Below are 22500 nucleotides of genomic sequence, written 5' to 3' on the forward strand. Positions count from 1 at the left end.
TCCCTTGGCTCACACATGCTGTTAGACTGACTTTAAAAGTTAGAGAACATGGCTGGGCGTGGTGGCTCATGCCTGTAATCCCAATGGTTTGGGAGGCTGAGGCAGACAGATACAGAAAAAGATCAGTCAGAGTTTAGTTGTTTCAATTAATGTTGGAAATGGATAAAAATACATTCCTAACATTTCAGAGCAAGAGGACTTAGAGTTTAAAGCAAGTAGGAGGATTAAAGTTAATCACTACCATAGGATCTCAGTTGATAATATAGACCTTCTGATATCTCTTGCTTTACTTAGAAAAACCTGCCTATATATTCATCTGTTTAAATAGCTCATGGGTGTTTGGGCTACTTTTGTAAAATGGAAAAAAAATTATAATGTAGAATACTTGATGTTTTACCTCAGTTCATACCCTAAGATGCAAAGGACTCATGAAGTTTCTCATGTGTCGCTATTGGTTTTTTACAGGAGTAACAAAACAATTATTTCCCAATACGGATGATGTTTCAATTAGGAGAATGATAGGGCAAAAGCTAAACAACTGTACCAAGAAGCCAAATTTAAGCAAAAATCTTAACTCTCAGGATATTAAATAGATCCTTTTGGTAAGTCTTTTAAATCTTCAGTCCTTTCAATGTGGCAAGAAAATGTCATAATACTTTTATTTTATTGGAATAGCATTTTCCAATCACTCTACTAGAAAATACTAGTGACCCATGAAAAGCTAATAGGTATTCCTGGTGGCAAAAGGGGAGAACTGGGAGCAGGGTTTGAATTGGAAAATGCTGGGTTCAGTTTTTCTTCCTCAGAACCTCTCAGATATTTTGATGCCCTTTTAACATGCTCATGTGCACCAGAAATCTCTAAGAAAGAGATATAGTATGTAGTGTTTTCCAAATGTGTTTTACTGAGGAAATTTTTGCACAGAATCCTGTTAACTTGGTGGGGATAGAAAGGAGCCAAAGGAAGGACACATGACAATTTAAGAAGTATTTCTCTCTAGGACAGAGGAGATTTAGACCCTTGGGAAATCTGAAGTACATCGATGAGACTGAACTTACAGCTAGCTCTAACAGTGGTCTGACAGTTGTGCAAACTATTGGCTGAAGTGTGCAGCGTTCTTCTCCACCATCCTACATGTTGCTTCGCATGGTCTTTAAATTTTTAAATTAGTTGTTATTGTTTAATAAGGATTTTTACCAAGATGCATGTCCTATACTAAGAAAAAGAATAATTTTTTAGTGAGAGTTCTAAACTAAATAGACTTTCTAGTCAGGCCTTGACCCAGGCAAAACTGTGAAGTGGAATTTTGCCACCCACTATCCTGGCTAGCTCACTTTTACTTACCCCTCCTCTCTCTCAACTATTTTGATGGAAAACACGTGAAACCATGTGTATGACGTGTTAAAATTTTCATTGATTAATACAGGCATGTGGGTAACACATGAGGGTAAGGCCCACCACAGATATTCCTTTTTTCTTTCCATTTTCCTTCCATTTCTATCTTTGACTTGTACTTTGCCTGTCTTCTGCCTAATACCAGCCACTTTCGAGACCATTTTACTTGACTTCATTTCTTCTGACCATGTTTTAAATGAGATGTGGAGCTGAATGTAATGCAGTAATCCCCTGCCCCAAACGCCCTACATGTTACTGACTACCACTCCCATCCTCCCCCAAGAGTCCCTTATCTATTTTGCTACACAACTAAGACCAGCTCTGCCGAGAGTCAACAATGTCTGTCTTCCTGAAACAAAAACATAAACAAATCAAAAAACTATTACTTGTAACAACTGCAGTGAAATTCTTTCCCTTGGCTCACACATACTGTTAGACTGACTTTAAAAGTTAGAGAACATGGCTGGGCATGGTGGCTCACGCCTGTAGTCCCAATGGTTTGGGAGGCTGAGGCAGACAGATACTTGAGCCCAGGAGTTCGAGACCAGCCTGGCCAACATGGCAAGACCCCATCTTTATAAAATACGGAAGAAAAAAAATTAGCCCAGCGTGGTAGTGCACACCTGTAGTCCCAGTAACCCAGGAGCCTGAGGTGGGAGGATAGCGAGGTGGAGGCTACAGTGAGCTGTGATGTTGCCACTGCACTCCAGCCTGGGGGACAGAGTGAGACCTTGTTTCCAAAAAAAGAAGTTATAAAAGATAAGGTTACCTGTATCTTTTTTCTCCAAGTGATTATAAATTTCAGTAGATTGTGACCTCACAACTTTTCAATTATTAGGTAATTGCTTAAATATGCCCTTAGTACTTCCCATTTTGACATGAGGTTACCCACCCAGTTACCTTGATGTATAATGACCAAGTTCTCTATTTTTTTTTTTTTTTGAAACAGTGTTCTCACTTTGTTGCCCAGGCTGGTTTTGAACTCATGAGCTCAAGCAATCCTTCCACCTTGAACTCCTCAAATGTCAGAAAGCACTCCACCCAGTAACTAAGTTCCTTGTCTTTTCTTTTTTATTTTTCATTTTTGAAACGGAGTCTTGCTTTGTAGCCCAGGCTGTAGTGCAGTGGCGCGATCTCTGCTCACTACAACCTCCACCTCCTGGGTTCAAGCAATCCTCCCGCCTCAGCCTCCCGAGCAGCTGGGACTACAGGCCCGCGCCACCACACACAGCTAATTTGTGTATTTTTAGTAGAGACGGGGGTTTCACCATGTTGGCCAGGCTGGTCTCGAACTCCTGACTTCAAGTGATCTGCCCACCTCGGCCTCCCAAAGTGCTGGGATTACAGGCGTGGGCCACCGTGACCGGCAATTTCCTTTTCTAAATGGTATGTTACCAGACCTCCAAGTCAAGTGGCTATTTTTGGGGCACACTGTTATATTTCAGAGGTCTGTAAAGCATTTTGATATCCTAAACTCTTGTTGTTGTTGTTTTTTTAATATTTCTGACTTCCAAGGACAGGCACAAAACTCATCTCTGACTATATCAGCCAGCAGAATGTTAAAGAAGTGAAAGTTAAGAGATTTTTATATCAGTTTTGCTTGTACTTAACAATAGAAGTGTTATTAAATCCGCTAGCTATGGCATTAATTAAAATTGAAACAAGGAACAGACATTTTGCTATGAACTTTGTGCCTTTTGGACCTGAGCCTGACTTAATAGTGCCAAGTTGTTTAGACTGGAAATGCATGTATTTTGAATCAGTAATGGAGATTAGCTAGAATGGAATTTTTTAAATTTGCAAATATCTTTCATTTTAAGTATGGTCGAATTCAAATTATTGCAAAAAGGACTGAGGAAAATATGCTGGAAAAGACAGGGTCAGGTAAGACCTAATTTGGACATGCTTGATAAATTAATCAGATATAGCACCATCTAGTGGAATACTGTTATATTTTTCTGTTCTCAGTCATTTAACTCACAGGAGCCTATGGCCCTGCCCTGCCACCAAAAATATTCTTTGAAAAACTTACTTTTCTAGCATGGTCCCTGTGGTAGACCGTGCCCTCCACTCAGTCCTGAGCGCAGGTTGTCACTGGTGGCTTAGATTTAAAAGGGTAACAATTTCCCAGCTATGGCTCAGGTCTGTGAGGGTAAGGCCTAAATTCCTCCCTTTTTTTCATATATTCTTTCTTATTCCTGTGGCTGCCCTAAAGTTGCCTGTAGCTCTCACATGCAAGAGCTTGATTTTTTTCCAGCCTGTCTCCATTTTTTACTTCTTTCTTGCAGGCATTGAAGAAAAATGTATTTATAAGATTTACAGAATATTAGGCTATCACCTCTATAACATCCAACTAAGTGACCAAACAGCCTTCTCCTGAAATTTCCAAAGCGGCCTCAGGGTATATAATCTCTGGCGTAATGTTACATAACATATATTATAACTTATAGGTGATCTAATACAGTGGTGCTAAAATGGTGGGGGGCGGCGGAGAGGGAGGTGTGATTTAGCCACCTTCCTCCAACGCAGGGTATTTAGGAATGTCTGGAGATATTTTTGATTGTCAAAACTGGTGGTACTTCTGGCATCCAGTGGTCAGAGGCCAGGGATGCTGCTAAACATCGTTGTTGAATTTGGTTTGCTAGTATTTTGTTGAAGATTTTTGTATCTGGCTCATCAGTGATGCTGGCCTGTAGTTTTGTTTTTTTGTTGTGCCCTTCTCTGGTTTTGGTGTCATGGAAATACTACTTTGTAGAATGAGTTTGGAAGTATTTCCTCCTCTTCAATTTTTCTTTTTTTCTTTTTCTTTTTTTCTTTTTTTAAGAATTAGAGCAGAACTGGTATTACTGTCTCTTCAAATGTTTGTAGATTCAGGGGTGAGCCATCAGGTACTGGGCTTTTCTTTGATGGAAGACTTTTTATTATAATTTTGATCTTGTTACTCCCTATTGATTTGTTGAAGTTTTCTATTTCTTCATGGTTCAATCTTGCTAGGTTGTATGTGTCCAGGAATTTAACCATTTCTTCTAGGTTTTCCAATTTGTTGGCAAAGAGTTTTTCATAATACTCTCTAATGAGTCTTTGTATTTGTGTGGTCTCAGTTATTATGTATCCTTTTCCATGTCTCATTTTATTTATTTGGCCTTCTCTTTGTTATTTCTTAGTCTGGCTAATGGTTTGCTGATTTTCTTTGTCTTCTAAAAACACCAGCTTTTTCTTTCATTGATCTGATTTTTTAAATCTCCTTTTTTTGTTTGTTTGTTTGTTTGTTTGTTTTTTGTTTTTTTGGCTCTGATCTTTATTATCTCTTTCCTTCTACTAGGTTTAGGTTCCGTTTGTTCCTGCTTTTCTAGTTCTTTGAGGTACACCATTAGGTTGTTTATTTGAAGTCTTTCTACTTTTTTGATATAGGTGTTTATTGCTACAAACTTCCATCTCAGTACTGCTTTTGCTGTATAGTATAGATTTGGGAATGTTGTATCTCCATTTACATTTGTTTCAAGAAATTTTATACTTTTTTTCTTAATTACTTCATTGTTCATTCACGAGCTTGTTATTTAATTTTCATGTGTTTGTGCATTTTCTGAGACCCTCAGGTTATCAGTTTCTAGTGTCATTCCATGGTGGTCATAAAAAAATACTTGATGTGATTTCTACTGTTTTGAATTTATTGAGACTTGTTTTGTGGCCTAGATATAGCCTATTCTGGAGAACGTGCCATGTGTTAATGAAAACAATGTGTATTTTATAACAGTTGGGTGAAATATTCTGTGAATATCAGTTTGGCCTATGTGATCTATTGTGTACTTTAACTCCAGTGTTTCCTTGTCAATTTTCTGTCTGGAGGATCTGTCCATTATTGAGAGTGAGGTGTTGAAGTTCCTCAGTATTATTATATTGCAGTCTGTCTCTCCCTTTAGATCTATTAATGTTTGCTTTATATACTTGGGAGCTCTTGTGTTGTGTGCATAGACATTTTAAACTATTATAGCCTCTTGCTGAAATGACTTCCTTATTATTATAAGTGACCTCCTGTGTCTCTTTTTACAGTCTTTGACTTGTACCTGTTTTACCTGATATAACTACTTCTGCTCTTTTTTGGTTCCCAGTTGCATCGCGTATCTATTTCTACACCTTCACTTTCAATCGATGTGTGTCTTTATAGGTGAAGTGGCTTTCTCATAGGCAACATGTAGCTGGGTCTTGTTTCTTTGCCATTCAGCCATCCTATACCTTTTAATTGGAAAACTGAGTCCATTTACATTCAATGTTACTATTTTTCTTTGAGGCAAGGTCTCACTCTTGTCCAGGCAGTGGTGTGATCATGGCTCACTGCAGCCTCAACTTCTTGGGCTCCAGCGATCTTCCTACCACAGCCTTCTGAGTAGCTAGGACTATAGGCACATGCCACCACACCTAGCTAGTAAGCTAGGATCTCACTATGTTGCCTAGGCTCAGTGTTATTATTGATCAGGACTTACTACTGCTATTTTGTAGCTTGTATATTTTCTAACTCCTCTCTTCCTTTCTTCCTTTTGTACTGTCTTCCTTTGTGGTTAAATGATTTTCTCTGGTAATATGTTGTAATTTGTTGCTTTTTATTTTTAGTGAATCTATTAAAGGTTTTTGCATTGTGGTTACTATGAAGCTTATAAAAATATACACATAAGAAGTTGTTTTTAAAAGATGACGATTTTTATTACAAAGAAGTTTTAAAAAAACTTTATAAAGGGGTTTCTTAGGTCTATGGTTTAATTGCATTCACCCCACATTTTGACTTTATGTTGTCTCATTGACATGTTTTTATATTGCCTATCTCTTAATAGGTTGCTGTAGATGTTATTGTTTTGATACATTTGTCTTTTGAGCTTTGTAGTGGTGTTATGAGTGGATTGTAAACAACAATTACAGTTTTAGATAATTTTAGGTTTGTTTGTATACTTAATTTTACCAGTGGGTTTTATACCTTCAGATGTTTTGTTCTTGCACATTAGCATTTTTGTCTTTCAGACTAAAGAGCTCTCTTTAGATTTCTTATGAGACTGTTGGTGATGAATTCTCTCAGCTTTTGTTTCTCTGGGAAAGATTTTACATATCCTTCGCATTTGAAAGATAACTCTGCTGGATACAGTATTTTTGGATGACAGTTTTTTTTTTTTCCTTTGAGCCCTTTGAAAATGTTGTTTCACTCCTTTCTGGCCTGCGTGGTTTCTGTTGAGAAGTCTATTGCCAGGTGAATTTGAATTCCTTTATATGTTGGTTGCTTCTTTTCTCTGGCTCCTCTTAGAATCCTGCTTTGTCCCTGATGTTTGAGAATTTGTTACATGCTTTTGGGTAGTCTTATTTGAGTTGAATGTGTTTGGTGTTCTCTGACCTTCCTGTACCTGGATATTTAGCTCTTCCTCAAGTTTTGGAAAGTTTTCTGTTACTATTTTTTAAAAAGCACTTTCCACTCCTTGCTCTTGTGTGATTCCCTCTTGAATAATAATAATTCTTTGATTTGGTCTTTTGAGTTAATTGTCTGTATCTTGGAGGTGACCTTCATTCCTCTCATTCTTGTTTCTTTTTGCTCCTCTGACTGTATATTTTCAAAAAGCCTGTCTTTGATTTCACAGGTTATTTTCTCCACTTAATCCATTCTGCTGTTGAGAGCCTCTAATGAATTTTTCAGTTCAGCAAATGTATTTTCAATTCCAAGATTTCTGTTTGATTTTTTAAATTATTCCTATCTCTTTGTTAAATATCTCTGATAAATTTATGAATTGTTTTTCTGTTTTCTGGGAGGTCACATAGTTTCCCTAAAACTGCTATTTTGAATTCTTGGTCAGAGAGTTCACATATCACCGTCTCACTAAGGTCAGTCACTGATTTCTTGCTTTGTCTGTATGAAGAGGTCATTGTTTCCTGTTTGCTATTATTTCTTGTGGATCTACATCTATGACTTTGCATTGAAAGACTAGTTATTTATTTCTGTCTTTTTGGTCTGACTTGTTTTGGTTTTTATTGGATATGTTTGCTTATTTGTAATATACCAGTTGATTTTCTCTTTTTTCCCAACTAGGTCACTGCCTCCTTTTTGGCACTAACTGGTGCCTTAAGCCCAAGTTTGCCTCAGTTCTAGCCAGCAATCGGAGTGCTGCCTGACCTGAATGGGGGATGTCCCAAAGAGGATATCCTGGTTATGTGAAAAGGCTGGCTAGGGATCCATGCTCAGGGGACCTGTGGAACACACCTCTTACAGTGTAGTCCTGCTGAACAGGCACTCTGATTTGGTGCCTCAAGATGATGAGGAAGCTCACTGTCCACCTTGATCTCACTTTTTGCAGTGTAGAAACTGAGTCAGGAAGAAATTTTCCTTGTGCTTGATGCTGGGGATATTAGGGGAGAGGGTTATTGTGGATAAGGAAGCCTGAATCTCTTACCACCTGCTTGGAGCTTTTCATTTTTATTTTTTAACTTCTCTGTGGCCTGGGAAACTGTTTCATCCTCTTATTTGAGTTCTGGGATATTGCTGGTGAAAATCTTGGCACTGTATGTTTGTTTTTGGTTTTCTGTGATAGGGAGTGAAGCCAGCTTGCTTCTACACTGCTATTTTGGAACCAGAGTCCCTCAACAATTTGTATTTTTAATACAAATTTGTAGTAGATACAAAAACAAGTAACTCATATAACTGTTAAAATACTACGAGAATGTTAACATAAATTTGTATTTCTTTGAAATTTGCTTTTTGTAGGTATTACAGGTATCTGAAACAAAGCACCTTCAATTCTAAATCTAGCACTGGATTTTGTTGGAGAATCTGCAGCCTTCCTGGCAGTGAGAAAGACAGACATGTGCATTGACAGGCTGTAAGACATATGTAACATTGCTGAGCTCTCCTAAGGGACCAACAAGCTTGCTGAAGAATCTGCATGTAGATTCCACCCTCAGTACTAGTGATGCATCAAACCAGAGAATTTCTGCCAGTCAAATAAGCATGCAATATGGTTTCTTTGGAAATAAGCATTTCCCAATCCCCAAATACCCCTCTGTACAGTTAATCTAACAGGATAGTCAGAGCTCTTATCATAGCAGCCAAAACTTCAGCCCATAGGTTAGTCATTGTCCTAACCAATCATTGTACGTTGATTATTACCAGTGACTTCCCATTATAGTTTTTGGATCTTTAGCATAAGCACATGCTTGCAAAAGTAAACAGTGAAATAATTAATTTTGGCAAATATGGGAACAACAAAGTCAGCCCAAAATCTGATAATCATGTCTAACCAAGTAATAATGTTTTAGCAATAAAATTACAGGATTATTCTGTTATCTAAAAATGTATAAAATGGGAATATGAAAAAAATGACAACAGCAAGATGTTTTATTTTAATATTAAACAATTCCACCACACTTCTGAAGAATAAACCTAAGTTTTTGTGATTGTTAAAACAATGCATCAATTTTCAGGGAAATCTTTTTGTTTGTTTATTTACCAGACATGTTCTAACTTTGTATTGCCCAAAGTATATTAAATACAGATGTGTAATATAAAGCATCAATATCACCTAACACATCGTATATAAGATATAACATGATAGATAGTTGGTCGATTACATTGCTATACTGCTTAGTTTTAACTGGTTTATTTTTATTGTAGCAGAAGAAAAATGAACTGAAAAAAATATGGGTTTGATAATCACACACATGAAAGTACCATTTTGTAACTCAACAAAAGATAAAACATTCTTCATCAAAAGGCTTCTCGCTTGGTGTCAGGTTGTCACATGTGACCACTGTGCAATGCGAAGCCATACTTCTTCAGTGCACAAAGTCATGTTTAAACTTGGAAAAGAGGATGCTACAGTAGTTTCAAAGTTCAGTGTTGTGGACCCAGGAAATTTTCCATAAGTCTTGCTTGATAACAATGTGATTGTACAAAATAAATGTTCTTAAGGAAACAACTTATGTAACATTTGCTACCTTTATGTAAACATAAATAAATCCCATTTAAAAGATAAAACTTATTTTCTTGTTTCTTTATTAATGCATAAAAATTAGGGAAATTTTTTTTTCTAGGCCGATAGCTTTTTCACTCATCCATTAAGGCATTACCATTACGATTTGACTATGTAGCTCTGACTCATTTTTCTTGTAAAGAGCCATGCTATGTAGGATATATAGACAACGTCCAGGAAAGTAAATACATTTAATATTTTTATTGAGAAAGGATAATCTTACTAAGATGTATGCTATTTGCTTTATTAAAAATGCTACTTGATAATGTAAGTTTTGCCTACTAAAGGTAAATAAAATTACTTTTGCAAAACATAACCGTATTATTCAACTGGAACTTGTATGGTCTTTTCTTATGTATTTTGAAATATGTTGATATCTTTATAGATAATAGAATAAATGTATTTTTTATTCATCTTTGTAAATTGGTTCTAAATGAGTTACAAAATAAGAAAACTAATAAAACTGAAGAGAGTGCCCAGCAAGCAATTCATATACATGTATGTGCCTATATATATATATTATGTATTCATATGTATAATACTTAAGAATATGGTTAAAGCAGAATTTTTAATAAGTAGGGAAAGGAAGGTTTATTCAATGATACTGAGACAACTAATAAATGGAAAACATTGTTATATTCCTACTTCAAATCATATTACATAGAAACTTTCAGAAGAATGAAAAGCAAAAAATGGACTCAGATGAAAAAACTTTTAAATACAAGAATATTTTTATGTTCTCTGAATAAGAAATACATTTTCAATACAAAGGTAGTTCAGCCAAAATGCCAAAGAAAACACTTACTAACACGAGTTCCTACATGTGTGTTCTGTGATTTTCCTACACAGAGGTGATCATTTCACTAAAAACTTTACCCTGTGGTGGATACATGACATGGTCAGCATTCTCGCTAGTTCTGTGACATCATCCTTCTTGCGAATGTTTTCATGCATTTATCCATTTTTCCAGCTTTATTGAATTGTTTCTTATAAAATCTTTGTATTGATGCTGCACTATAGTCTTTCTTGAACACTTACTGTTTAATGACATAGTTTTCCCTGGACCAGCAATTTACAGGCAGTTTCATGGATGGTAGGAGACTCCAGGGTTTTCTTTTGGGCTTTAAACCTTGCAAAGGCCCTTTCTTTGCTGTCACAGAGACCAGTGATCCTGACAGGTATGGCTTTTCTGGGAAATTTTTTTGTGCATCCTTGCTTCCTCTAGTTCTCTGATCTAAGCTGAATTTGAAAGGGTTTCTGTCACCAGCCCTGCACTTCCCAGGCCCTTCAGGACCTGTAAACAAAGAGCAAAGCCCTTGGCCGGGCATGCAACATCACAAAACCGTCTTTACTAAAAAAAAAAAAAAAGAAAGAAAGAAAGAAAGAAAAATTAGCTGGGCATTGTGGCCTGTGCCTGTAGTCCCAGCTACTTGGGAAGCTGAGGTGGGAGGATCACTTGAGCCCAGGAGGTCAAGGCTGCAGTGAGTTATTGTGGATGTCATGGGCTCTTGACCCCCATAAAGATTTGCTAAAAATCACTGAAACTGCCTTTGCAAAAATCATAACTGAGGAAATTATGACAGTGAAAGAGATCAGACCTAACTGACCCCATCTTCCTTCTAACCTCTAAACTGTCTGTTCATTCCTGGGCATAGGCCGAACTAACCTTGGGAAATAATTTATAGTTTAAACTCTGAAACAAAATTGATAATAGCCCTTTCCCAAAAAACCTCTTCTTGCCTGGCCACCAGTCTGCTTTTGTAGGACTAACAAATTAGCTACAAGATTAGAAATTATGGTTTAGGGGCCATGCAGCCTCTGGCTGCAAGAGTCTGAACCTCCCCAAATTCCTCCTGGGAATAACATCACTGTTGCAAAACCTAAGATCAGTACTTGAGATATTTTGCAGACCCTGCATTGCGATGCAGCAGATGACACCACCCAGACCAACAATCTGGCTCAACCAGTTCTGCAATCCCACTCAGGAACAGAAGTCAGCAAGAACTCACTTTGACCCCCTATGATTTCATCTGCAATCTGACCAATCAGCACTCCCCACTTTCTGAGCCCATACCCGCCAAATTATCCTTAAAAACTCTGATCCCGCCCTTCGGTGGAAAAGTTCAGTCTGAACGTTTAGCGAGTGCTGCCTCTAAAGAGAGCAATCACTACACTTACGGCTGAGACTTTGCGCTTAGTAGTTCAGAGGCCCCCAGGCAGACTACAGACCGTGACAAAAGGTGTAGAGTCTCATTTGTACAGATTGGATTCGTCACAAATTCACCAGATCAAGAATTCCAGATAAAGTGTTTCACGCCTCACCTGAAGATCATGAAAAATATGGTGGGGATCCACAGAACCCTCATAAACTGCATATTGTTACCAGAATAAAAAGTACAAAATACGTCCATATTGGGAAAAAGATATAATAAAGATGCTTGGATTGGAAAAATCACATATCCCTCAAGTTCACCAGAATATCCCTTCAGTGAATGCAAAATTGAAAGTGGTTAAGCATTTGATAAGAATTGAAGTTGCCACAAGGACTCCCAACAGAGGAGAACATGTCTAACACATGCCTCAAAAGCACTGGGGAGTTAGTAGTGCAGTGGCATCTGAAACCTGTGGAGTAGAAAGCACATGAGTCCTAGTGCCCTAGCAGCTTCCGATTGGAAAATGCAAATTGTTTTTATTTAAAGATGGTGAGAAAGTGTTTTCATTAAAATATGTTTTAAAAACCATTTTCAGGCTGGGTGCGATGGCCCACCTGTGGTCCCAGCACTTTGGGAGGCCAAGGCGGGCGGATCACCTGAGGTCAGAAGTTCGAGACCAGCCTGACCAACATGGAGAAACCCCTGTCTCTACTGAAAATACAAAATTGGCCGGGCATGGTGGCGCATGCCTGTGGTCCCGGCTGCTCGGGAGGCTGAGGCAGGAGGATCGCTTGAGCCCGGGAGGCGGAGGTTGCCGTGAGCTGAGATGGTGCCACTGCACTCCAGCCTGGGCAACAGGACGAGACTCCGTCTCAGGGGAAAAAAAAATTTTCACTGACTAAACCTGCTGCAGTTCTTTTTTACTACAGACTTGGAGATTTTAGTTTAATTTGGTTTAATTCTCTGTCCTTTCCCTTTCACTGTTTCACTCCAAAACAGGTAAGAATGGCATTGTTTGAACATCTACGTTTGGGTCTACTGCCACCTTAGCAAGCCTCATTAACTGTTTTATAAAAATTGCATTATTGTTGTTGTTGTTTTTGAGATGGGGTCTTGCTCTATTGCCCAAGCTGGAGTGCAGTGGCATGATTTCAGTTCACTGCAGCCTCAAACTCCTGGGCTCAAGTGATCCTCCTGCCTCGGCCTCCAGAGTAGCTGGGAGTGCAGGCAGTGTGCCACCACACCCAGCTAATTTTTGAAAGTTTTTTCATAGAGATGGGGACTCACTATGTTGTCCAAGCTGGTCTCTAACTCCTGGGTTCAGGCTGTCCTCCCGCCTCGGCCTCCCAAAATGCTGGGATTACAGGCACGAGCCACTGTACCCAGCCAAAATTGTTTTCTTTTTTGAGTGAATTCAACAATTTCTGTGAGTGGCTCTTTGCATGAACACTGCAATGTGTTGAAGAAATCCAAAGCTGACCAAAATATGATCCCCACCTTTTGGAGCTTACAGTCTGTTCTGGGGAACAGAGATTCAGCCAAAGTCAAGAAACACTGGATGGTAGCTAGATTATCTGTTTTGTGCTTTAGTGTCTATAAGTACATATGTGGATATGGGTTCATTTTATCCCTAAATTTAGTACCAAACCAGCATTTGTTTCCTAATTATAAATCTAATTTGGCCTAAACTTTATTATTGCACACTGCCTGAACAAAACATATTCGTCACTATGTAAATTTTTTCCTCATGGAACAAGGGTGTGAAATGAAAATATTTTAAGATTTATTTAAAAACAGACTATTCTGTTTTCAGCTTCAAATTTTTCTTTGAATCCTAAGGAACCTCTGTCAACAGTTGAAGTTGCTATTGAAAAGAAAAAAGAAGGAGGCAGAAGTCTCTCAGGGATAATTATTTCCTTCTTTTTCTATTTCAGATACCTGGTGGGGTGGGGAGAAGTAAGAATTGTAAGGGAGGTTCAATAGTGGGAAATTCTGTGACAGCTGATTGAAGATGATGATGAAGAACCTCTGCATTCTAGTTACCCTTTGCTTTCCTTTGCCTCTTGTAAAATTTGGCTTGGCAACAATGACATTGCCATGCTTATTGTCCCAATATCCATCCTGTCATAGATCTTAATGTTTTTGATCATTGCATTAAAGTGGAAGTGCCACCCACAGTGAAACCAGATCCCATAAATAAATAAGCTTAAAGGCAAAAAAAAAAAAAAAAAAAAAAAAAAAAACAACAACTCTGATCCCAAATGCTCGGGGAGACTGATTTGAACAATAATTAAACTCTGGTCTCCCACACAGCAGGATCTCCGTGAAGTACTCTTTGGCCATTGCAGTTCCCCTGTCTTGATAAATCAGCTCTGTCTAGGCAGCAGGCAAGGTGAACTCTTTGGGCAGTTACATCACTAACATGAGGCAGATTGATCAATAGTAGAAAAAAGCATCCAAATTTATTTAACAGGTATACACAGGAGTCTTCAGAGTTGCTACCGGCGAATCCACAGGGGTCTGCAGCAACCTCAATTTTTGCCTCCTCAGGAGAAAGAATTCAACTGAAGGGCATAAAGTAGAAGGAGAGACTGAGGCAAGTTTCAGAGCAGGAGTGCAAGTTTATTAAAAAGCTTTATTTAGAACAGGAAGGAAAGGAAAGAAAAGAAGGAAAGTACAACTTGGAAGAGGGCCAAGTGGGCGACTCGAGAAACCAAGTTCACCTCTTCCCATCTTTAATATTGCGACAATGTATCTGAACCTATCTTTTGGCACTTACCTCTTTTTCACTAGTATTAAGTAGTATTATGTGTATATCAATTCCTCTGATACAGTTTGACTGACTGTCTTCATGTCTGCATGAGTGTGTATTTATACTTGTTTATTTATATACCATTGATTTCCAAAAGAAGAAATATTGGCAGCAGTTTGCAAAGGAACTACTATACTGGTTAACATAGATGTTGTGACTGAGTTAAATTTGAGTTTCTGAGGTAAAAGTTATAAGTTACATAGTTGTTTTTATTTTTATTTTTTGAGACGGAGTCTCACTCTGTCACACAGGCTGGAGTGCAGTGGTGCGATCTCAGCTCACTGCAACCTCTGCCTTTCGGGTTCAAGCAATTCTCCTGCCTCAGCCTCCCCAGTAGCTGGGATTACAGATGCCTGCCACCACGCCCAGCTAACTTGGGTATTTTTAGTAGAGACAGGGTTTCACCATGTTGGACAGGCTGTTCTCAAACTCCTGACCTCAAGCAATCCACCCGCCTTGGTCTCCCAAAGTGCTGGGATTACAGGCGTGAGCCACCGCACCCAGGCAAATTACATATTTTATTAAAGAAACAAAGATGCAACCTGTTGCTCAGCGAAATAAAGGTTTTATTGCATTAAATTCTGGAGGAAATTTTAATAAGGAATGTCATGTAAAATTTTACAATGGACAATCATATTTGTTTCGCAGCAAATGTAGAAGATGTTGACTACTGTTCTAGACTAAAAATAGCATACACTTGGGTTTTACTTCTGTTTCTGACATGTCCAAACACCATACCTTTGGACAAAATACCATTTTATTTGTCTCAGTTTAGTTAATTATAAAATAGGGATGATACCACTTACAAAGTTTAGATTTGAATGAGGCAATGTCTATCAGGTATCTGTCAAATGGTGGGTTTAAGCATATCTTAATTCACATATATCTCTTCTTACAATGATTTTCAATAAAAACTCAAGGGCATACCGCTAGGTTTACCCGCAATGCAGGTAATTTTACAAGGGGCAAGCAAATATCTGCAAGGTTAATACCCTTCTGGGAGTTTGGTATAAACCAAAAGAACACTTAAGTAGCTGCCAGGGTAGATGGAAGACATGTGTCTTGAAATATTTTTCTTGAACTTTGGTCTGGAATGAGCAAGGGCAGCTTGGAGGTTAGAAGCAAAATGGAGTTGGTTAGGTCAGATCCCCTCCACTGTCAAAATTTTCTCACTGTTATAACTTTTTCAAAGGTGGTTTCATTTTCAGGAAGTATACTTTTATTGATGCTGTCTGAGATCTACCATTCATGAAGTACCTTGACATTCTCTTTGCATTTTTGCCCAATTTAACTTCTAACAGCAACTTTTAAAAGTCTTTGGATTCTGTAGAGATTTTCGGTCACTTACATCGCTAAAGATACCAGACCTGGTATTTTGTTTTTACTGCTGTTGTCCTGTTTTTATTTCTCTGTGTTGTTTTTTTCTTATTTCTTAGAGGAGCAAAAAGGTAAGAAAGTCCACTTTCATAATCATACGGGAGAGTTAGATCCAGTGCTGCTACTGCAGGATTGCTGGTAAAGATGACTGCTCAGTTAAATTTGAATCAGATGAAAAATGAATATTTCTCACTATAAGTACATCTCATGTAATATTTGGCATAACCTTACACTAAATCGTTACTCAATCATATGAAATTCAAATTTAACTGGGTGTCCTGTATTTTTATTTACTAAATCTGGAAACCCTATGTTACAATGAAGACTACCATCATTCTAATTCTCATTCTTTTATTCAGAAAATGTTTCTCCATTCTCTCCGAGGCTCCTTTAATTTTCTCTTTCCCCAATATAGTAGAATTTGATGGAAATGTGCTTTGTTGCATATCCTTTTTTATTAATTGCACTGGGCACATGATGGACCCTTTCAAACTGGATACTTACGTCCTTTAATTCTGGGGACATACAGAGACATAGATATAGATAGATATTTCCAGTATTCCAATTAATTTGTCAATTTGATAATAATATATTGATTCTGTTGACTTCTTATCTTTATAATTTGTTAATCTCCTTGCTTCTTTCTTTTTTCTTCTTTCTGGAAGATTTTATTACATATTTTAAACCAATCTATTAAATTATTTATTTTTCCATCAAAATTCTAATTTCCAAGAGTCTTTTCTTGTTCAGAGATTATTCCTCTTTCATAAAATTATAGGCTTATATGTGCATGCTGTATTGCTATAGACTGGATGTTTGTGTTCCTCTCCCCATCCCTCTGCAAATTTATATTTTAAAATCTAATCCCTAAATTGAGGGTATTTGGAGGTGGGATCTTTGGGAGGCTCTGCCCTCATGAAGGGAATTAGTGCTCTTACAAAAGAGGCCCCAGAGAGGTCCCTCACCTTTTCTGCCGTGGAGAACACAGCAAAAAAACAGCAGTCTATGAACCAGGAAGCAGGCCCTCACCAGACACTGAATCTGCTGGCACCTTGACCTTGGACTTCTTAGCCTCCAGGACAATGAAAGATAAATTTCTGTTGTTTATACGCCATCCAGTCTATGATATTGTGTTATAGTAGCTCAAGCAGACCAAGAAAAGTACCTGTATCTCTCTGACAATTTTTATTACTGCTGTCCTTCTTTTTGAAATATTTTTCCATACAAAATCTCTGTTTCACCCAAAATTTCTTCTTATTATTATCATTTTGGTGTCTTTTTCCTTACGACATTCTTACTATAATATCTATAATTTTTGCTTTTTTCTTTTGTCTGATGGGTCATTAGATAGGAACCCAGCTGTTTTGTTGAGATATTCATACATATAAGCTTATACTGACAATTATTTATTGGGACTGAATATTTCCCCAAAATGATTCCACGGGTTTTCCGCTTGCTCATATTTTTCATACAGGACCAAGAAAGGGGGCTAGAAGTGACAATATTCCAAAACCAGACTGAAGTGTCTGCAGCTCCCCCATTTCCAGAAACATACCTGGAGTCATGGGCCTTGGGCATCTCCTGTGACATTCATATAGGGAATGTCCTGTGAGTAGATGCCTTCCATTACGTCTTCTCCCTTTCCACCCGAACTTGTGTTGGTGACAATAAAGGTATAATGTCCACTTAAATCTAGGGAGAGTAGATTTTGAACCAGGCCAAATGCAGATTTGAGAGTCATATTTAAAGAATTTCTAAACCTTCAGGAGAATGAGATATATTTAAGAAGGAATTTTGAATAGTCCTCAGTACTAAAAGTCTCAGTTTCCCTGATTTAAGCCAATTCGTGCATTTATTAGTAGGTCCCTCAGAAACAAGCACTTGATTATAAAAAATGAACTAGAGAAGGCCAGAAAACGACGTAAGTTCTCTAGAGAAAGATACATCTGAAGAACACAGGCATACCTCAGAGATATTGCAGGTTTGGTTCCACACCTCTGCAATACAGTAAATATCACAACAAGCAAGTCACATAAATGTTTTGGCTTCCCAGTGCAAATAAAATTTATGTTTACACTGTACTGTAGTGCAATAAATTATGTCTTTTACAAGTACATATCTTAACTTAAAAATACTTTACTGCAGCTGGGTGCAGTGGCTTATATCTATCATCTCAACACTTTGGGAGGCCAAGGTAGTAGGATCACTTGAAGCCAGGAGTTCGAGACCAACCTGGACAACAAAGCAAGACCCCGACCTTGTTTCTACAAAAAAACAAAGCAAAGAAACAAAAAAGTTTATTGCTTAAAAGTGATAACAATTATCAGAGCTTTCAATGAGTCGTAATCTTCTTGCTGGTGGGCGGTCTTGTCTCCATGTCGATGGCTGCTGACTGATCAAAATGTTGGTTAGTGAAGGTTAAGGTATCCGTGGCAATTTTTCAAAATAAGACAGCAATGAAGTTTGCCATATTGATTATTTCATGAAAGATTTCCCTATGGCATGTGATGTTGTTTGATAGTATTTTAACCACAGTGGGACTTATTTTGAAATCAGTCAATCCTCTTAAACTCTGACATGGCTTTATTAGCTAAGTCTATGTAATATTCTAAATCCTTTGTTGTCATTTCAACAATGGGCACAGCATCTTCACCAGGAGTAGATTCCATCTCAAAAACTACTTTCTTTGCTTATCCATAAGAAGCAACTCCTCATCTGTTCAAGTTTTATCATGAGATTGTAGCAATTCAGTCCCATCTTCAGGCTCCATATCTAATTCTAACTAAGATTCAAATTAGAATTAGAATTAACTCTAGAATTAATCTAACTCTTGCTATTTCCTCCATATCTTCAATGACTTCCTTCGCTGAAGTCCCAAACCCTAAAACTCACCCATGAGGGTTGGAGTCAACTTTTTCCAAACTCTTGTTGATGTTGATATTTTGACCTCCTCCTATAAATCACACATATTAATGGTATCTAGAACAGTTAACCCTTTCCAGAAGGTTTTCAATTTACTTTGCCCAGATCCATCAGAGGAATCACTCTCGATGGCAGCTATAGTCTTATGAAATGTTTTTTTTTTTTTTTTCTGAGACTGAGTTTTGCTCTTGTTGCCCAGGCTAGAATGCAGTGGCACAATCTCGGCTCACTGAAACCTCCACCTGCCGGGTTCAAGTGATTATCCTGCCTCAGCCTCCTCAGCAGCTGGGATTACAGGCCCCCACTGCCTTGCCCAGCTAATTATTGTATTTTTAGTAGAGATGGGGTTTCACCATGTTTGCCAGGCTGGTCTTGAACTCCTGACCTCAGGTGATCCACCTGCCTAGGCCTCCCAAAGTGCTGGGATTACAGGCATGAGCCACTGCGCCCAGCCTGAAATGTGTTTCTTAAATAATAAGACTCGAAAGTCAAAATTACTCCTTGATCCATGAGCTAAAGAATGGATGCTGTTTTAGCAGGCATGAAAACAACATTAATCTCTTTCAATATCTTTATAAGAGCTCTTAGATTACCAGCTGCATTGTCAATGAGCAGTAATATTTTGTAAGAAATCTTTGTATCTGAGCAATATGTCTCAATAGTGGACTTAAAATATTTAGTAAATGCTTCTGTAAACAAATGTACTGTCATCCAGGCTGTGTTGTTTTTCCTTTCCTTTTTTTTTCCTGAGACTGAGTATTTTGCTATTGTTGCCCAGACTGGAGTGCAGTGGCGCGATCTTGGCTCACTGCAACCTCCATCTCTGGGGTTCAAGTGATTCTCTTGCCTCAGCCTCCTGAGTAGCTGGGACTACAGGCGTGTGCCACCACGCCCAGCTAATTTTTGTATTTTTAGTAGAGACAGGGTTTCACCATGTTGGCCAGGATGATCTCAATCTCTTGACCTCGTGATCTGCCTCCCAAAGTGCTGGGATTACAGGCTTGAGCCACCACACCCAGCCTGTTTTTCCTTTTCTTGGAGGCAGTGACAGTGCTGAGAAAGCATCTCTTATGGAGCAGATGGGGTGGAGCGGGAGAGTGGTGGAGAAGGTTGGGGGAAGGAGAGAAGAGAAGCTGCTGTAGAAAAGGAAAGAAGACCTCCAATGGATCCCTCTTCCCTGTATCTCTATGAAACACATCTTCAGCTGCTGGAAAAAGGGCATGGAACTCAGTCACCCTTCAGAGCCCTGGTGAAGCCCCATTGCAAGAAAGAGAAAGAAAAAGAAAAAACAATTACCCTGTAGGGAAATAGAACATTTATTGGGCTCATACCAACAGCTGGGAGAAAACTGGATCACTGGAAAGTCCCCACCCTGAGACTCAGGGGCACATTGCCTGAGATAGCGTTAATTAGAATAGAGAATGCCACCTGTCAGCCATGTGTGGTGGCTCATGCCTGTAGTCCCAGCACTTTGGGAGGTGGGCAGATCCTTGAGCTCAAGAGTTCAAGACCAGTCTGGGCAATGTGGTAAAACCCTGTCTCTATAGAAAAAAAATACAAAAATTAGCCAGGCATGATGACATGTGTCTGTGGTCCCAGCTACTCGAAAGGCTGAGGTGGGGGAATTAATTGAGCATGGGTGGTTGAGGCTGCAGTTAGCTGTGATGCCACTGCACTCCATCCTAGGTGACAGAGCAAAACCCTGTCTCAATGGCCAAAAAAAAAAAGCATCAAATAACAGGTAAGGGCAATCTACCCCTGGTCTGCTGGGAGAGGGGCAAGAGCTTGGGGGTGCGGCCTTTTCTAAGGAACACCATAAAGAGAAGACCTAAAGTTTGAGGTTGGAGTAGACACTGAAATAAATCCTCTAGTAAGCCAGCCCCCAGCCTAAGCACAGAGCAATCTGAAGCCTGATGTGCAGTGAGAGAAGCATGACAACAATAAATTCCACACCTCACCCACCTCCTAATTAGACTGGTTCAACTCCACACACTAAAGGACTACCAGAAGGAAAGAAGTATTCATTTCGAAGCAGAAAACAATTAAACTGAGAGTTTTGATTTGGATCAAAATGGAAGTATTGAGGACTGGATTTACTCTCCCAACTAAAACACTATATAAAATATATGAAACAGCAGCCCTCAACATATTGCATGTCAAACATTGAAGGACAGTGATCCTCAGAAGACAGAAAACCTTAAAATTGACCCAGCTTTTTCTTGTAAGAAGTTTCTAGGCCAAGAAGCAAGGAAGAGAAACCCAGGAATAGCCTGTTGGTCTCCCTAAGTTGAGGAGATGGACGTGAGAGTCCAGGGAAGTCAAGGTAGCTAGAGCACACAGAGAAGACCACCAGAGAGGAGACAGTCAAAGAACTCCAGAGATCTGCAGAGGGTCTGCCTTGCAACTGAGTCTCATCAGCACATGTATGTGAGGAAAGTATCCAATCAAGAGCAAACACTGCACAGATTTCAGAGGATACTGCCTGCCAGATTTATGATTCCTGCTGAAAGCTTCAGGTGGGGAAGGACACATGGCTTGGAGTCCTTCCCTACCTCTCCCATCTGTTCCCATTTTTCACTGACTGAAAATCATCAGACTTTCAATCACCTCTTGAAGATACATTATTGCTATTGAATTTTTGTGTTTGGCTTTCTAGACTATTTGCAGTCTGACCATTTGTATCTTTAATGGCGGAAGTTACTCAACAATGAGCTGATCACATGACTCTATTAATCTTATTTTTTCCTGTTATATACTCCTCAGTAGTTTGATTGTTGTCCCCACAATGTGATTATAATGGGGTGTCCTCATAATGGGATTATCTTTATTAGGCTGCTACTGAATATGATTGGAACAAAAGGTGTGGGAAGTTATACAAATCTATTTTGAAAATTTTGAACATTCAGAGTTTTGCTTTGACTTGGCTTCTTGCATTGTTCTTCTTCCATTATTCTTTTTCCTACAGCCTGGCTTAAGGGAGCCTGGCAGATATCAGACTTAATCCTGGTTAAGTTGTATAAAAATGCTTTTCTATGAAAGTATTTTTCTCCCTCTTACACCCAAATCCTCTTGACAAAAGCTCTGAGTGAAAGTAGGAAATAATTGGGAAAAAAACATGAGGTTATAGTTAGTGAGATGAGACACACAGAGTGTGTAATAATCAAGGAAGAGCAAAAACTTTGGTACCCAAAGAAGCAAATTTTAGACTCCAGAAAAAGTGTGGGGGTGGGGGTTGAGGGGGGAAGAAATAATGATTTGTTTTTATTTTTAAGAACTGCCTGTGGAAGCCTTCTCCTCCTGAAAAAACAAAAATACTATCTGTGAGCAGGTGGAGCAAGATGGCAAGTAGAAGCCTCCACCAATCTTCCTTCCTGCAGGAATACCAAATTTTACAACTATCTACACAAAAAAACACTTCATAAGAACCAAAAATGAGGTGGATGATCACAGTAACTGGTTTTACCTTCACAACACTGAAAGAGGCACTGAAGTGGATAGAAAAGACAGTCCCGAATTGCTGACACCACCCCTTCCCCATCCACCAGCAGTGGCCACATGGCACAGAGAATCGTGCACTTAGGGGAGGGAAAGCACAGCAACTGGAGGACTTTACACTGGAACTCAGCGCTGCCAACATGTGGCAGAACTCAGCCTGTGCCCACAGAGGGAACATTTTAAAGAGCCATAGCAAGAGGGTATTCACCCATCCCAGCAGTTGGAACTGAGTCTTGGTTAGCCTCGCAATCGCAGGCTAAAGTGCTCTGTGATCCTAAATAAACTTGATAGGCTGTCTAGGCCACAAAGAGTGCACCTTCTAGGTAAATTGTGGAGATATGCTGGGATT

At 38.8% G+C, this 22500-nt stretch overlaps 1 protein-coding gene and 1 pseudogene across 2 annotated transcripts in view; both read left to right on the plus strand.

Annotated features, from left to right (window-relative positions):
• The window catches only part of BEND6 (BEN domain containing 6), a 45892-nt gene extending 36184 nt beyond the window's left edge, over positions 1 to 9708 (plus strand). The window contains exon 4 of one of the 2 annotated variants that reach the window (XM_063604923.1): positions 8129 to 9708. In XM_063604923.1, coding sequence (XP_063460993.1) covers positions 8129 to 8167 — 39 coding nt within the window. In that variant the 3' untranslated portion in view covers positions 8168 to 9708. Of the gene's footprint in view, positions 1 to 465; positions 600 to 8128 lie in introns of those variants that run through there. The other variant, XM_003828925.6, reaches the window with a different exon arrangement.
• Positions 9178 to 12043, plus strand: LOC100969950 (large ribosomal subunit protein uL30m-like; annotated as a pseudogene).
• Positions 12044 to 22500: the final 10457 nt, after the last annotated feature.

The sequence above is a fragment of the Pan paniscus genome, chromosome 5 (assembly GCF_029289425.2).
Source record: "Pan paniscus chromosome 5, NHGRI_mPanPan1-v2.0_pri, whole genome shotgun sequence".
Lineage (NCBI taxonomy): Eukaryota > Metazoa > Chordata > Mammalia > Primates > Hominidae > Pan > Pan paniscus.